Source organism: Garra rufa, chromosome 8, assembly GCF_049309525.1.
Source record: "Garra rufa chromosome 8, GarRuf1.0, whole genome shotgun sequence".
Lineage (NCBI taxonomy): Eukaryota > Metazoa > Chordata > Actinopteri > Cypriniformes > Cyprinidae > Garra > Garra rufa.
In genome coordinates this window covers 45741486-45757915 of record NC_133368.1, presented here as the reverse complement: position 1 = coordinate 45757915, position 16430 = coordinate 45741486, and the positions used below count along the sequence as shown (strand labels likewise).

Genomic DNA, 16430 nt, shown 5'->3' with positions numbered 1-16430 from the left:
ATGAGTCCCTTGTTTGTCCTAAACAGTTAAACTGCCTGCTGTTCTTCAGAAAAATCCTTCAGATCCCACAAATTCTGTTTTTTCAGCATTTTTGTGAATTTGAACCCTTTCCAACAATGACTGTATGATTTTGAGATGCATCTTTTCACACTGAGGACAACTGAGGGACTCATATGCAACTATTACAGAAGATTTAAACACTGATGCTCCAGAAGGAGAAACAATGCATTAAGAGCCAGGCGTGAAAACTTTTTGAATATGAAGATCAGGGTAAATTGAACTTATTTTGTCTTCTGGAAACATGTAAGTGTTTTCTGTAGCTTCTGAAGGACAGTATGATATTTAAGCAAAGAAAGAAAAAAATGACATCTTCATCCGGTTCAAAAGTTTTCACCCCTGGCTCTTAATGCATGATTTTTCCTTCTGGAGCATCGGTGAGCGTTTTAACCTTCTGTAATAGTTGCATATGAGTCCCTCAGTTGTCCTCAGTGGGAAAAGATGAATCTCAGAATCAGTCATTGTTGGAAAGTGTTCAAATACACAAAAATGCTCAAAAACTAAAGAATTTGTAGGACCTGAAGGATTTTTCTGAAGAACAGCAGGAAGTTTAACTGTTCAGGACAAACAAGGGACTCAAGAAAAACTATCACTGAATTAAAAAAAAACAGCTGTGGATCATTCAGGTAACGACACAGTATTAACAATCGGGGTCATTTTTTATAAATTCAACTATTGTTTTCTCTTGTGGACTGTATGTAAATATCTTTTATGTAAAATATCTTATTCAGGTTAGTACTCAATAAACAATAGCATGCATTTTGGTAAAATAATTAGCATTTTGCAGATTCTGCCAGGTGTATGTAAACTTTTGACCTCAACTGTATAATAGTTAAAAAGCTGCATGTGAACTTGATATTACTGTATTTGCTAAGTTTATCTTGTTTGTCAGTAAAATGATATACAACATATAACATATAAGTAATTTTTACAACAAAGTGCTTCCATGATGATTGCACTATATTCATGACACTTTGTAAGTTTGTGATGTTTCTGTGGACGCAGGTTGTTGTGAATGCTCTACTGGGCGCCATCCCCTCCATCATGAATGTCCTGCTGGTCTGCCTCATCTTCTGGCTCATTTTTAGCATTGTGGGTGTCAACTTCTTCGCTGGAAAGTTTTATGAATGTGTAAACAAGACCTCAGGGAAGCGCATGTCTTCCACAGAGATCTATAACAAAAGTGAATGTAAATTAGCTGGCTCCGAAGAAGCCACCTGGAGAAATTTGAAAATTAACTTTGACAATGTAGGAAATGGATACCTGGCACTGCTACAAGTGGTAAGATTGTCTGTCTTTCTATCGTTCTATATTATTCAATCACTCTATCTATCGCTCTATCTGTCTATTGTTCTATCTTTCTATCTATGGTTCTATCTGTCATTCTATCTATCATTCTATCTGTAGTTCTATCATTCTATCATTCTGTCGTTCTATCTATTGTTTTATCCTTCTATCGATCTATCATTCTATCTATCGTTTCATGTATAGTTCTATCTATCGCTCTATCGTTCAATCTATCTTTCTATGTATCGCTCTATTCTATCTATCGCTCTATTGTTTAATGTATCGTTTTATCATTCTATCTGTCATTCTATTGTTCGTTTTATCATTCTATCTATCTTACTATCATTCTATCTATCATTTTATCTATCGCTCTATCGTTCTATCTATCGCTCTATCTATCTCTATCCTTCTGTCTATCGTTCTATCTTTCGATCTACCATTCTATCGTTCTATCTGTCATTCTATCCATCATTCTATCTGTAGTTCTATCATTCTATCTATCTTTCTATCGTTCTACAGTTTTATCATTATATCGTTCTATCTATCATTCTATCTGTAGCTCTATCTATCTTTCTATTGTTCTATCTATCTTTCTATCGTTCCACAGTTTTATCATTATATCGTTCTATCTAACATTCTATCTGTAGCTCTATCTATCGTTCTATCATTCTTTCTATAGTTCTATCATTCTATCGTTCTACAGTTTTATCATTGTATCGTTCTATCTATCATTCTATCTGTAGCTCTATCTATCGTTCTATCATTCAATCATTCTATCTATATATCGTTCTATCTATTGTTTTATCGTTCTATCGATCTATCGTTCTATTTATCGATTTATGTATTGTTCTATCTATCGCTCTATCATTCGATCTGTCTTTCTTTGTATCGCTCTATTGTTCTATCGCTCTATCGTTCTGTGTATCGTTTTATCATTCTTTCTGTCATTCTATCGTTCGTTTTATCATTCTATCTATCTTACTATCATTCTATTTATTCATTTCTTTTTATTGCTTTTTCTATCTATCTCTATCATTCTGTCTATTGTTCTCTTTCTATCTACCATTCTATCTATCGTTCTATCTGTCATTCTATCTATCATTCTATCTGTAGTTCTATCATTTTATATTTCTATTGTTCTATCTATCTATCATTCTATCTATAGTTCTATCGTTCTATCCTTCTATCTGTCCTTCTGTCGTTCTATAATTCAATCATTCTTTCTATATATCATTCTATCTATTGTTTTATCATTCTATCGATCTATCATTCTATCTATCGCTTTATGTATAGTTCTATCTGTCGCTCTATCTTTCAATCTATCGCTCTATTGTTCTATCTATCACTCTATCGTTCTGTGTATCGTTTTATCATTCTATCTGTCATTCTATCGTTCGTTTTATCATTCTATCTGTCATTCTATCGTTCGTTTTATCATTCTATCTTACTATCATTCTATTATTTTATCTATTTCGCTCTATCGTTCTATCTATCTATCACTCTGTCTATCTATCTCTATCATTCTGTCTATTGTTCTATCTTTCTATCTATCATTCTATCTGTAGTTCTATCATTCTATCTATCATTCTATCGTTTTATCATAATATCCTTCTATCCTTCTATCTGTCATTCTGTCGTTCTATCATTCAATCATTCTATCTATCGTTCTCTATCTATCGATCTATCATTCTATATATAGTTGTATCTTTCTCATTCTATCTATTGTTCTATCATTCTATCTATACAGTCCTAAAGTCAAAGTAAAATGTTTATTTTTCCTTTTGTCTAGGCCACTTTTAAAGGTTGGATGCCCATTATGTATGCAGCAGTAGACTCTCGTGGTGTAAGTTTTTTTTTTTTTTTTTAATTGTCATTTTATAATTGCTTTAATTAAAAAAAAATGATACACCATTCTTATAATGGAACCATACTGGTGCATTTTATCCTTCATCTCCATCTCTGCAGGTAGATGATCAGCCAGAGTATGAGGTGAATCTGTACATGTACCTCTATTTTGTCATCTTCATCATCCTTGGAGCTTTTTTCACATTAAATCTCTTCATTGGCGTCATCATTGACAACTTCAATCAGCAGAAGAAAAAGATAAGTATCTATATACTAAAAGCTTGACAACAAAGCCAGTGGCATCTCATAGTATCTTGATCTAATGCCAGATTCCGGCACTGAAAAATATTATTTGAAATTATTTTGAATCAGAAATTGCAAAGAACTAGTAACTAACACATTGAATGAAACATGAAATCGTGAAAACCTGAAAAATAGTGTTCCCTTCCGGAGGGAACTCTACGCTGCGTCCTGGTTAGGACACTTTGGGAACTGCCCTCAGCGTGACCGGTTCTGAAGCTCTTATAAAACAACGACAATGAACTTGACATTGACCGGCGCCAGCCCATGACGTCATTAACAAGGCGCCTACTAGTATAAAGGGGCGCTTGTGAATACATCAACCATCTTTTTGTTCTTCAGCCGTACCTTGTTCTAAGCTTGAGTAGAATGATGATTCCTAGAGTATACAGTTCAGCAAGTGTGCAGAATCCGTGTCAGAGAAATCTGACACCAGATGACGTGCGCAGCCTGTTTGTTATGTGTTTGGGTGTGAGCACGCGCGCTCTGTTCTTGAGAGTGCAGAGCGCGTCCATCGTGAGAGTTTCTCTCTAAGGAAACTCCGCTCTCGTTTGTCCCCTTTTCCGAGGGAATCGGGACATTTATCTGCCCTACGCGGCTCGGGTTCCGTTGCAGCCGAGGCTGCACGGAGAACGAGCCCGCGGTGGTTACAGATGAAGCGCGCACACGAGTTGAGAGATGTGTAATCTCTCACGCTCGTCAGCCGCGGACGAGGGCGAGCTGCGGGCGAAGGATGTATTAATCTCTGACATCCTTTGATACAGCAGCAAGTGCTCTACTGGTTTTAGCCAGGTAAGCAGGATGTGGCTGTTATGGGCGAAAAGTGATTTTCTGAGCTCTCACAGCCTGCCTGCCCCGCGTATGATGAGCTGTTGTCTGTTATGAGCCGTGCTGCGGTCTGCTTTGATCTGCGGTGAAAGCACGTGCAGGGGGAGGTTGCTCATAGCAATTTATATGAGCAATTTCACCCTGACCATAACAGACCAGTCCCCATATACATCCCATTCCCTCCTGATCTATATATTAGGATCGGGAGGGCATGGGATAAACCATATTCAGCCGCACTCATCTATATCAGCATGTTAGTTATGCTGGTGCAGAGTGAGTGCGTGAGTATGGCAGGCCGTCGATGCCATAACCTGAGGATACGTTTGCTGTCTCTCGGCGTGGGTGGCGTCGACGCTGAGGGCATACGCGGCAGTGGGTCAGGCTGGTGCTGCCTGCACGCAGTGGCAGTGTTGCAGGCGTACCGGGCTGATCTGCTGGAGGATGAAGACCTGTGGAGATGGCTGAGCTGTTTCACACCACAGGCTTGTAGGTGAATTTTGGCAGACATCGGGGAGAAAGATGAGTGCTTTCTCCTCGATGCGCCAGTCTCGCCTTCCGAATTATTCGGTACATCCGTTGTTACGATGTTCGACTAACTCAGGGAGGCGGAGGCGTGCTCAGCGGCTAATAGATCCTTTGGGGTCTGTTATTTCTCACCGGTCCTCATCTCCACCCGAACGCAGGGGGAGCCTGGCCCCTCCTGGCCTGCGGGCTGGAGGCAGGGCCAGGCGGTTTGTGTGGCCACTCGAGACCCTCCTCCTGGGAGGGGTAGGTCTCGGAGGAGACGTGATGTGCGCTATGGGAGATGGGATCGTAGGGAAACGATCCTCTCCCTTCTCCCTCACGTCGTGCGGCCACCCGCCCCTTTTTTCCCCTTAAGACTCTGGGGCTGGGCTGATGATAGATTGATAAATTCAATCCGTTGGCCCGGTACATGAACTGACATATAGGTGGTTGTGTATATGTATATGTACGTATTCTTTGTCTACCAGCTCCGCTTGGGTGAGACTTTAGTATTTGAGCTACTGAGCTCCTAAGGTCCCTGAGTGTCGAGTGTAGCCAGGTCTTCCCTCGTTTGTGAGTTAGTGTACCAAGACCTCCACTCGTAAATAACTCCTGTAGGGGTTAGGCGTTGTCAGGCTTCCTCTCATTCTGAGAGTTATCCCTTGAAGCCTCCGCTGCTTTTGAGCTCGGCTTAGGCACTATTTATACCTGCATATGCATGTCTACACACCTACTGGGTGTGGCAGTCTACCCCGTCCCGTGGTAAGAGTCCCTCTAGACTCCGCTCGTCTGAGTGTGAAGACCGGGAGGTTAGGGTAGGTTCCCCACCCTCTTTTTAACAAGATAGGAGCAACCCAGGGTTGAGCGCATGGGCTGCCTCTCTTTGTGAGTCAGTGCACTGAAGGCCTCGCTCCCCAGGGCCCTGTCATTAGGGAAAGAAAGAAGTTTCTTTAGTGAGAGAGGAAAGTTTAGAAAACCCCCCCCCTAAGTGTGAGGATTTTTTCAGGCCTCCTCTCTCTGAGAGTTGCGCTGACGAGATGCCCCTCTATGGAGGTTCTTGTCTAGGCTGATTTCTCACAGTTCTATCAGATTTGGGCAGTTCTGGGAGCTGGTAGGCTCTCGTGAGCCTCACTCTACACCGAAGCTTACAGTGTTAGGTCCTCCTTGGCGGAAGCCCTGGTCTGGACCTCCAGGTTTCACCTTTTGAACCCTGTATAGGCGCTTACAGCTCTGTCCAGATAGCATTTAGGGGGTTGAGTGTAGTAGGTCTCCCCTCATTATTAATGAGCTCTGTTGGTTAGCACCTCCACTCCTAGACTTTCCTGCCACGGTGAGCGTTGTCAGGGTGCTGCAGGCTTCCTCTCGATCGAGAGTCCTTCTGTAGGAGCCTCCGCTCTTCGCTGCTGCTGATCAGACCTCCTTTCGCCTAGTGGCGTCATGATGTAGGTCGGGCGACTGGTCTTCCCTATGGTTTAGACTTAGAATGGTTAGATGTGTTCTCCTGCTTGAGAACCGTCCAGTTGCAGCCTTCGCTCCCCTCAGTGCTCCGCTTACAAGTACATACTCGTGGTATTTAGCTGGTAGGCCTGCTTAGGCCTCGCTAACTGCTGTGCTCTGTGCTTTGAGCCCTCTGCCAAAGCTGAGTATTGTTAAGGCTCTCTCTTTCCAGACTTGAAGCCTCCACTCTACAGATTCCTGTGATGTGGGTTCATGTACTTGTAGCGTTGAGTGTAGCCAGGTCTCCCCTCAGTGGGTTTTTCATAAGACCTCCACTCTCGAGCCTCTCTCGCTAGGGACTATTAGAATACCGCTCACCAAGACCGAGTGTTGTCAGGCTTTTTTCTCTCTGTGAGATTTGTTTCAAAGCCTCCACTCTACAGGGCCCTGCTCTGAGCATTTGGGCCCTGCTGTGAGTCCCGGTATTCTCTGAGCGTTGAGTGTAGCTAGGTCTCCCCTCACTAAAAATATTTGGGTGAGATCTCCTCTCCATAGAGCTAGGAGATTGAGCGTTGCTAGGCTTCCCCTCATCCGAGGGTCTCTGTGAAGCCTCCGTTCCCCTGAAGCTCCGCTCCGGGTACTTTCAGACGTGAGTGTAGCTAGATCTCCCCTCACTGTATATTTGGTGTGAGATCTCCACTCTGTAGAGCTGGGAGGTTGAGCGTTGTCAGGTGTTCCTCTCATTCTGAGAGTCTCTATGAAGGCCTCCGTTCCCCAGAAGCTCCGTTTTTAGTACCTCCAAGCGTGAGTGTAGCCAGGTCTCTCCTCACTTAGAGCGTTGAGGCCTCCACTCGTAAAGAGCTGGCGGATTGAGCGTGTTGGGGCTTCCCCTCTGGTGAGGCCCCCGTTCTCCAGAAGCTCCGCTTCCAGTCTTTCCCTCCAGGCGTGAGTGTAGTCAGGTCTCCCCTCACGAAGGGTTATTGAGATCTCCACTCCTAAGAGCTAGTGGATTGAACGTTGTCAGGTTTCCTCTCTTCCCGAGAGTCTGTTGTGAAGCCTCCGTTCTCCAGAAGCTCCGCCTTCAGTACTTTAGGCGTGAGTGTAGCCAGGTCTCCCCTCACTGAAGGGGTTATTTTGAGACCTCCACTCCTGAGAGCTAGTGGAGTGAACGTTGTCAAGGTTTCCTCTCCCTAGAGAGTCTTCTGTGAAGCCTCCGTTCTCCAGAAGCTCCGCCTCTGTACTTACAAGCATGAGTGTAGTCAGGTCTCCCCTCATACAAGGGTTTATGTTTGAGACCTCCACTCTTACAGAGCTCCGAAGCTCCAGGCTTTGCTGTCGCCTGTGATAATTATATGGTGTTTCCCTCGCTATGCTCTGGGCACCTCCTCAAACCCACAGTAAGTGGTGAGTACTCACGCGAAGCTTTTGAGCACTCCTTAAAACCCACGTGAAGTGGTAAGTGCACACGCAAGTCCTTGGGCACTTTCTAAAATCCACATGAGTGTTAAAGATTCCCCCCTAAGGTTGGGTTCTTTTGTAAAATCCTGTATGGTATGGGTTACGCATTATCCTCCATTCCCATTCTAGAGTTGGTTCTAAAAACCCCTGGGTTTTTCCAACTCCACTACAGACAGCACTACTTATAGGATCGAGTGTCGCTAGGCTTCCTCTCATCTAGAGAGTCTTCTTGCAGAAGCCTCCACTCTCCTGAGAACTCCACTTAAGTGGTTCTATTGCTTAGGCTCCTGGAGCCTCATGGATCACCTCCAGTGTTGAGTGTAGTTAGGTCTCCGACCTCCACTCCCAGAGTTCCCCGCAAGCACAGAGTGTTGCTAGGCTTTCTCTCGATTAGAGAGTCTCTTTAGAGCCTCCGCTCCTCAGAACCCCCGTCTAGTGTGAAGGCTTAAGGGTAAGCTTCACTACTAGCGGTGAGTGTAGGTAGGCCTACTCTCACTTAGAAGTATCAGGCCTCCACTCCTAGGAGTTCCGTGCTTGGGTGGCCGAGCCAGCTGTGACGTCGGCCCGAGCGATTCTCGCCGGTAGTGGGGAGTGATGTTCCTTCTTGACTCCTCAATCAGTCAGTTGTTCACTTACTCCTCAGCATGGCGGCGTGGGTATATCGTTCCCAAAGTGTCCTAACCAGGACGCAGCGTAGAGTTCCCTCCGGAAGGGAACGTCTCAGGTTACGTAGGTAACCCTAGTTCCCTGAGGACAGGGAACGAGACGCTGCGTCTCGTAGCCATGCTTCGGGCCCCACTTACGTCTCCATCAGACAAAAAGATGGTTGATGTATTCACAAGCGCCCCTTTATACTAGTAGGCGCCTTGTTAATGACGTCATGGGCTGGCGCCGGTCAATGTCAAGTTCATTGTCGTTGTTTTATAAGAGCTTCAGAACCGGTCACGCTGAGGGCAGTTCCCAAAGTGTCCTAACCAGGACGCAGCGTCTCGTTCCCTGTCCTCAGGGAACTAGGGTTACCTACGTAACCTGAGACGTTTTCTTGTAACACATACTCCAGTGATGTTTGTTTTATTTATAATGTATAAAAATATACACTGCTTGTTCTCATATGGACGCTCTACAAAGTTTGCAAAGTACATATTTTGGATGGTAAAATCGACGCTGCCTTTCGCCCCAAAATCATCTTTTTGTTTTCTGTCTTTACTTTGGAGGTCAGGATATTTTCATGACAGAAGAGCAGAAGAAATACTACAATGCTATGAAGAAGCTCGGCTCAAAGAAACCTCAAAAACCCATTCCGAGGCCAAAAGTAAGCTTTCCTTTGAAAAAAAATAACTGCTGTTTAACATTCTGCTTAAAATCCTACTTCACAAAAGATATTAAACAAAAGGATTTGGAATGTTAATTTTTAGGTGAGCTATGTCTTTAATCATCTTTTCTTGTGTCATCTTCTCATTTATTTCAGAACAAGATTCAAGGATTCATCTTTGACCTTGTAACCAAACAGGCCTTTGACATTTTCATTATGGTCCTCATCTCACTCAACATGGTCACTATGATGGTGGAGACAGAAGATCAGTCCCCGGAAATGACCAATGGCCTGTACTGGGTCAATGTCGGTTTCATTGTGCTCTTCACCAGCGAATGCGTGCTGAAGATGATCGCGCTACGGCAGTACTTCTTTACCGTCGGCTGGAACGTATTCGACTTTATTGTGGTCATCCTGTCTATAGTTGGTAAGCTCTGCAGCATGATGAGGAATTGTCTTATTGGTCCCTCTGGTTTAATATGTACAGTGCCAGTGAAAGTATTCACACCCCTTCATTTTTTCCACATTTTGTTATGTTGCTGCCTTATGTTAAACTGCTTTAAATTACTTTTACCCCAACATCAATCTACACTCCATATACTATAATGGCAAAGCAAAAACAGGTTTTTAACATCTAATTTTTTTAACATTTCTAATTTTTTAAAATCAAATTTATTAAGATTTTTTTTTTTAAAGATTCCATTGCATAAGTATTCATACCCTTATCTGGGACCATTTAAATTTAGCCCAGGAGCATTCATATTGCTTGTGAAGTTAACCTGTGGCAAATTCAATTTGAATGGGTATGATTTGGAAAGGCACACACATCTTAATCAAAGGTCTAACATCTGAAAATGCCACACATCTGGGGAAGAGTTTAGAAAAAATTCTGCTGCATTGAAGGTTCACAGAAACATGTAGTCTCCATTACCCTTAATGGAACGCAAAATATAGAGATAGGCTTAATGAAAACCTAGTTAAGAGCATTCAGAACCTCAGACTGGGCAGAAGGTTCACCTTTCAGCAGGACAGTGACCCTAAGCACACAGCAAGAGTGGCTTATAGACAACTCTTTGAATGTCCTTGAGTGGCGCAGCCAAAGCCTGGGCTTGAACCCAATCAAACATTTCTGGAGAAATTTTTGAATGGGTTCCAATCCAAACTGACAGAGCTTGAAAGGTGAAGAGGTGAGGCGAATCATAGCAGATAACTGCCAAATGCTGATGTGCAAAGCTTGTCACATCATACCCAAAAAAGATGCTGTAAAGTTGCCTTAGCTAGAATTTAGTTAAGGGTATGAATACTTATGCAATTTACTAATTTCTTTTTTTTTTTAATTAAATTTACGAAGTTGTGACAATTCTGTTTTTGTTTTTTAATTACGGTGCATGGAGTGTAGGCTGGTGTTGAAAAAAGTAATTTAAAGCAGTTTAACATAAGGCAGCAACATAAAACGTGGGAAAAAAAGGGGGGGGGGTGAATACTTTCGCAAGGCACTGTGTTTTTCTCACATTGTTTGCATATTGACTTGCTTCTTAGTTCTTATTTTTTTGTAATGAAAGTAACCTTTAAAAGTATCTTATTAAAAAGTTGTTTTAAAATTTGGTGAGACAATAAAAAACCCTTTAGGATTTATTTTTAATTATTATTTTTTTTTACATGCATGACTACTATTAAAATAATTTATGTAGCGCTTATCACAACAAAAATTGGAAAAATAGCATTACAAAATCAGTCACTTTGCTCGCAAGAATGTAAAAAAAAAATTGCTATATGTGACCATGGACCACAAAACCAGTCATAAGTAGCACGGGTATATTTGTAGCAACAGCCAACAATACATTGTATGGGTTAAAATTATATATTTTTCTTTTATGCCAAAAATCATTAGGATATTAAGTAAGATTATATTTTAATGAAGATATTTTGTAAATTTCCTAGCGTAAATATATCAAAACTAGTAATATGCATTGCGAAGTACTTCATTTGGACAATATTAAAGGCAATTTTCTCAATATTTAGAATTTTTTGCACCCATATATTGTCCTAACAAACCATCCATAAATGAAAAGCTTATTTATTCAGTTTTCTTTGTGTGTTGTTTGGAGATGCATCCAGTGTCTTGCATTTAATTTCCAACATAATATTTCAGAAAGAACACCAATACATTGATCAAAAGTCATATAGGCATTTATAATATTACTAATTACAAAACTTTCCATACATTAAAGAATCCTGAAAAATAAAGCATGATTTCAGCAAACATATTAACTGTACATATAACTGTTTTCAACATTAATAATAAATAATATTAGTAAGAAACAGAACCAAATCAACTCGATTACATTATAATGACTTCTAAAAGATCATGCAACACTGAAGACTGAAGTAATGATGCTGAAAATTCAGTTCTGCATCACAGAAACGCAGATATTTTGTAAACTACCTACTGTAAATATATCAAAACTTTAATACATTTTTGATTAGTAATATGCATTGCTAAGAACTAACCTAAGAGATTTTCTCAATGCTTAGATTTTTTTTGCACCCAATTATTGTCCTAACGAACTATACATCAATGGAAAGCTTATTTATTCAGCTTTCAGATGATGTATAATTCTCAGTTTCCAAAAAATTGACACTTATGTCTGGTTTTGAGATTCAGGGTCACATATTGTACTGAATAGAATGATGTAACACTTGTTTACCTCTTGTCATTGCAGGCATGTTCCTGGCACAAGTCATTAAGAAGTACTTTGTCTCGCCCACCTTGTTTCGCGTCATTCGCCTCGCCCGGATCGGCCGCATCCTACGTCTTATCCGAGGCGCCAAGGGAATCCGGACCCTTCTGTTCGCGTTGATGATGTCACTTCCCGCCCTTTTCAACATCGGGCTCCTTCTCTTCCTCGTCATGTTCATCTACGCCATCTTCGGCATGTCCAACTTCGCCTACGTCAAAAAATCGTCCGGCATCGACGACATGTTCAACTTTGAGACGTTTGGCAACAGCATGTTGTGTTTGTTTCAGATCACAACCTCGGCAGGCTGGGATGGCCTTCTGGCGCCCATGTTAAATAGCAAATATCCCGACTGCAACCCAAATAAAACCTTCCCCGGCAGCGAGGTCAAAGGCGACTGCGGGAACCCGTCCATCGGGATTTTCTTCTTCGTCAGCTACGTCATTATATGCTTCCTGATCGTGGTGAACATGTACATCGCTGTGATCCTGGAGAACTTCAGCGTGGCCACCGAGGAGAGCGCCGAGCCTTTGAGCGAAGACGACTTCGATAGGTTTTACGAGGTTTGGGAGAAGTTCGACCCGAAGGCCACGCAGTTCATGGAGTATGACAAGTTGTCAGACTTTGCCAATTCTCTGGATCCGCCTCTGCGAATACCCAAGCCCAACCGACTCCAGCTGATCTCCATGGATTTGCCGATGGTGAGCGGCGAACGCATCCACTGTCTGGATATCTTGTTCGCGTTCACCAAACGGGTTCTCGGGGAAGGTGGGGAGATGGACATCCTTCGTGGGCAAATGGAAGACCGATTCATGGCCTCAAACCCCTCGAAGTCTTCTTACGAACCCATCACCACAACCCTGCGCAGGAAGCATGAAGATATGTCTGCTGCAATCATCCAGAGAGCCTTCAGGAGCCACATGGTCAGGCATAGTGTGAAGAAGGTTCGTAACATCCACAGAGAAACCAGGCAGCAAAACGGGAAGGTCCCGAGTAAAGCGTCTGTTGACAATGACAAATGCAACAATAGCAGTGCTTCGGAAGACTGTGACGCAACTCCCGCCACGTCCTCGCCACCGTCGTACAATAGCCTGTCGCAGAACGGCACAAACAAATACGAGAAGGACAAACATGAGAAGGAAGTGGAAGACAAAGGTAACGGAGTTTAGAGTAGCATTACAAACAATTGTTTACAGGTTTTACTTCAAGTTATTTGTCAGGGTCAGGTGACCTTGTCTGTTTGATGTGGATGTCTATGCCATACTGCCTGAGCATACTTGAACTTTGTGCCTATTCTGGAGCTGTGATGAACACTAGTTAGGCAGTGAAGCTGCTACGCCTAACCCGTTTCACTCGCTGGCGAAAATGGCGATGGACCAAATGTCTTGTTTTGTCTTAAGTGTTGTGATCTGATGCGTTTTCTTTGTGTGTTGTTCGGAGATGCATCCAGTGTCTTGCATTTAGAGGTGAAGTGTGTCTATATATATATATATATATATATATATATATATATATATATATATATTATATTTCTGCAAGAACACCAATAAATTAATCAAAAGTCATAAAGGCAGTTATAATATGTGACCCTGGACCACAAAACCAGTCATAAGGTTAAATTTGACAAAACTGAGATTTATACATCATATGAAAGCTCAATAAATAAGCTTTCTATTGGTGTATGGTTTGTTAGGATAGGACAATATTTGGCTGAGATACATCTATTTGAAATCAGAAATCTGAGGATGCAAAAAAATCAAAAAGACTGAGAAAATCACCTTTAAAGTTGTCCAAATTAGGTTCTTAACAATGCATATTACAAATCAAAAATTACATTTTGATATGTTTACAGTAGGAATTTTACAAAAAATCTTCATGGAACATGAACTTTACTTAATTTCTTAATGATTTTTGGCATAAAAGAAAAAAAAAAATTTTGACCCATGCAATGTATTTTTGGCTATTGCTACAAATATACCCCAGCGACTTAAGACTGGTTTTGTGGTCCAGGGTCACATATTATAAATTACAAAACTTTCTATTCATCAAAGAATCCTGCATCATGCATCATGGTTTTAACAAACATATTAAGTAGCACAACTGTTTTTAACATTAATAATAAATATATTTGTAGTAAGAAACAACACCAAAGCAGCATATTAGAATGATTTTTAAAGGATCATGCGAGTAATGATGCTGAAAATTCAGTTTTGCATTACAGAAATAAATTACAGTTTAAAAATATATTACAATAGAAAATAGTTATTTTAAATTGTAAAAATATTTCACATTTTTACTGTATTTTTAATCACATAATTCCAAATATAAGGGACTTGCACTCTTATACATATATGGGCCATTCTACAGAATTGGTCCAAAGTCAGAGTTGCAAAAAAAAGTTGTATTTTTTATGTGTGCAAATTGTTTATAATCCAAGGTACACATTTCTAGTAATTGTGCAGTTATTTCTCATATTGTATTTTCATGAAGTTTTGGAATATTTGTCCTCTCCCCAAACGTGTCACTACCAAAACACAGTAATAATAATTTAATTAGACGGGTTATATTGACCTATAAAGATCTTGCTTATATCTACATTGTAAATATATACATTTTTTGCTATTTTATTAAAGTTTTTGAGAGGTAAATCAATAACAATTACATTTTAAACTATATTTCATATGTAATTTATCAGATTTATAGTTTTTCATTAGTTTAAATATACACTGAACCAAAAACTATCATAACATCTTAGTTGATAATTCAGTATACTTTATTTTTGACAAAACATCCCATGTTTCGGTCGTGACTGCACATTTTCGGTAGTGACAGTAATGTTTTTGTAGAGACCACATCACATTACAGAATTTTAACCTTATACTAAAACACTAATAAAAAAACGTACTAAAATACAAAAAAATTGCATAACTGTACTAAAATGTTATTTATTTCCCCCAAATATGAGGATTATGTGTTCCTTTTTGTCACTGCCGAAACAATGATGACATACTTTGGTCGTAACTGTTTCAGTAATCTAAAAAAGTTTTCACTACCAAAACTCCACCAAATGTTACGGTAGTGAATGTTTCGGTAGTGACAATCTTATGGGATAACACTTTAAAAAAAAAAAAAAGTCACTACTAAAACTCTCCAAATGTTTTGGTGGTGACTGTTTTGGCAGTGACACTTTTATGGGATAACACCCAAAGAAACAAACATGTCACTACCAAAACTCCACCAAATATTTAGGTGGTGACTGTTTCGGTAGTGACAATTTTATGGTATAATACCCAAAAAAAACAGAGATGTCACTACCAAAACTCCACCAAATGTTTCGGTAGTGACAATTTTATGGGATAACACCCAAAAAAACAAAGATGTCACTACTGAAACTCCATCAAATCTGGTAGTGACTGTTTCGGTATTGAAAATTTTATGGGATAACACCCAAAAAACAAAGATGTCACTACCAAAACTCCACCAAATGTGCGAATGACAGTTTCAATAGCGACTATTTTATGGGATAACACCCAAAAAAAGTTTTCACTACCAAAACTCCACCAAATGTTACAGTAGTGAATGTTTCGGTAGTGACAATCTTATGGGATAACACTTAAAAAAAAAAAAGTCACTACTAAAACTCACCAAATGTTTTGGTGGTGACTGTTTTGGCAGTGACAATCTTATGGGATAACACTTTAAAAAAAAAAAGTCACTACTAAAACTCACCAAATGTTTCGGTAGTGACTGTTTCGGTAGTGACAATCTTATGGGATAACACTTTAAAAAAAAAAAGTCACTACTAAAACTCACCAAATGTTTTGGTGGTGACTGTTTTGGCAGTGACACTTTTATGGGATAACACCCAAAGAAACAAACATGTCACTACCAAAACTCCACCAAATATTTAGGTGGTGACTGTTTCGGTAGTGACAATTTTATGGTATAATACCCCAAAAAAACAGAGATGTCACTACCAAAACTCCACCAAATGTTTCGGTAGTGACAATTTTATTGGATAACACCCAAAAAAACAAAGATGTCACTACTGAAACTCCATCAAATCTGGTAGTGACTGTTTCGGTATTGAAAATTTTATGGGATAACACCCAAAAAACAAAGATGTCACTACCAAAACTCCACCAAATGTGCGAATGACAGTTTCAATAGCGACTATTTTATGGGATAACACCCAAAAAAAGTTTTCACTATCAAAACTCCACCAAATGTTACGGTAGTGAATGTTTCGGTAGTGACAATCTTATGGGATAACACTTTAAAAAAAAAAAAAGTCACTACTAAAACTCACCAAATGTTTTGGTGGTGACTGTTTTGGCAGTGACACTTTTATGGGATAACACCCAAAGAAACAAACATGTCACTACCAAAACTCCACCAAATATTTAGGTGGTGACTGTTTCGGTAGTGACAATTTTATGGTATAATACCCCAAAAAAACTGAGATGTCACTACCAAAACTCCACCAAATGTTTCGGTAGTGACAATTTTATGGGATAACACCCAAAAAAACAAAGATGTCACTACTGAAACTCCATCAAATCTGGTAGTGACTGTTTCGGTATTGAAAAATTTATGGGATAACACCCAAAAAACAAAGATGTCACTACCAAAACTCCACCAAATGTGCGAATGACAGTTTCAAT

At 40.3% G+C, this 16430-nt stretch overlaps 1 protein-coding gene across 1 annotated transcript in view; it reads left to right on the top strand.

Moving 5' to 3' along the window:
- Nucleotides 1-12935, top strand: part of scn1laa (sodium channel, voltage-gated, type I-like, alpha) — a 57732-nt gene extending 44797 nt beyond the window's left edge. The window contains exons 18-23 of the mRNA XM_073845140.1: nucleotides 1063-1338; nucleotides 3134-3187; nucleotides 3310-3447; nucleotides 8924-9028; nucleotides 9185-9455; nucleotides 11752-12935. Coding sequence (XP_073701241.1) covers nucleotides 1063-1338; nucleotides 3134-3187; nucleotides 3310-3447; nucleotides 8924-9028; nucleotides 9185-9455; nucleotides 11752-12935 — 2028 coding nt within the window. The remainder of the gene's footprint in view (nucleotides 1-1062; nucleotides 1339-3133; nucleotides 3188-3309; nucleotides 3448-8923; nucleotides 9029-9184; nucleotides 9456-11751) is intronic.
- Nucleotides 12936-16430: the final 3495 nt, after the last annotated feature.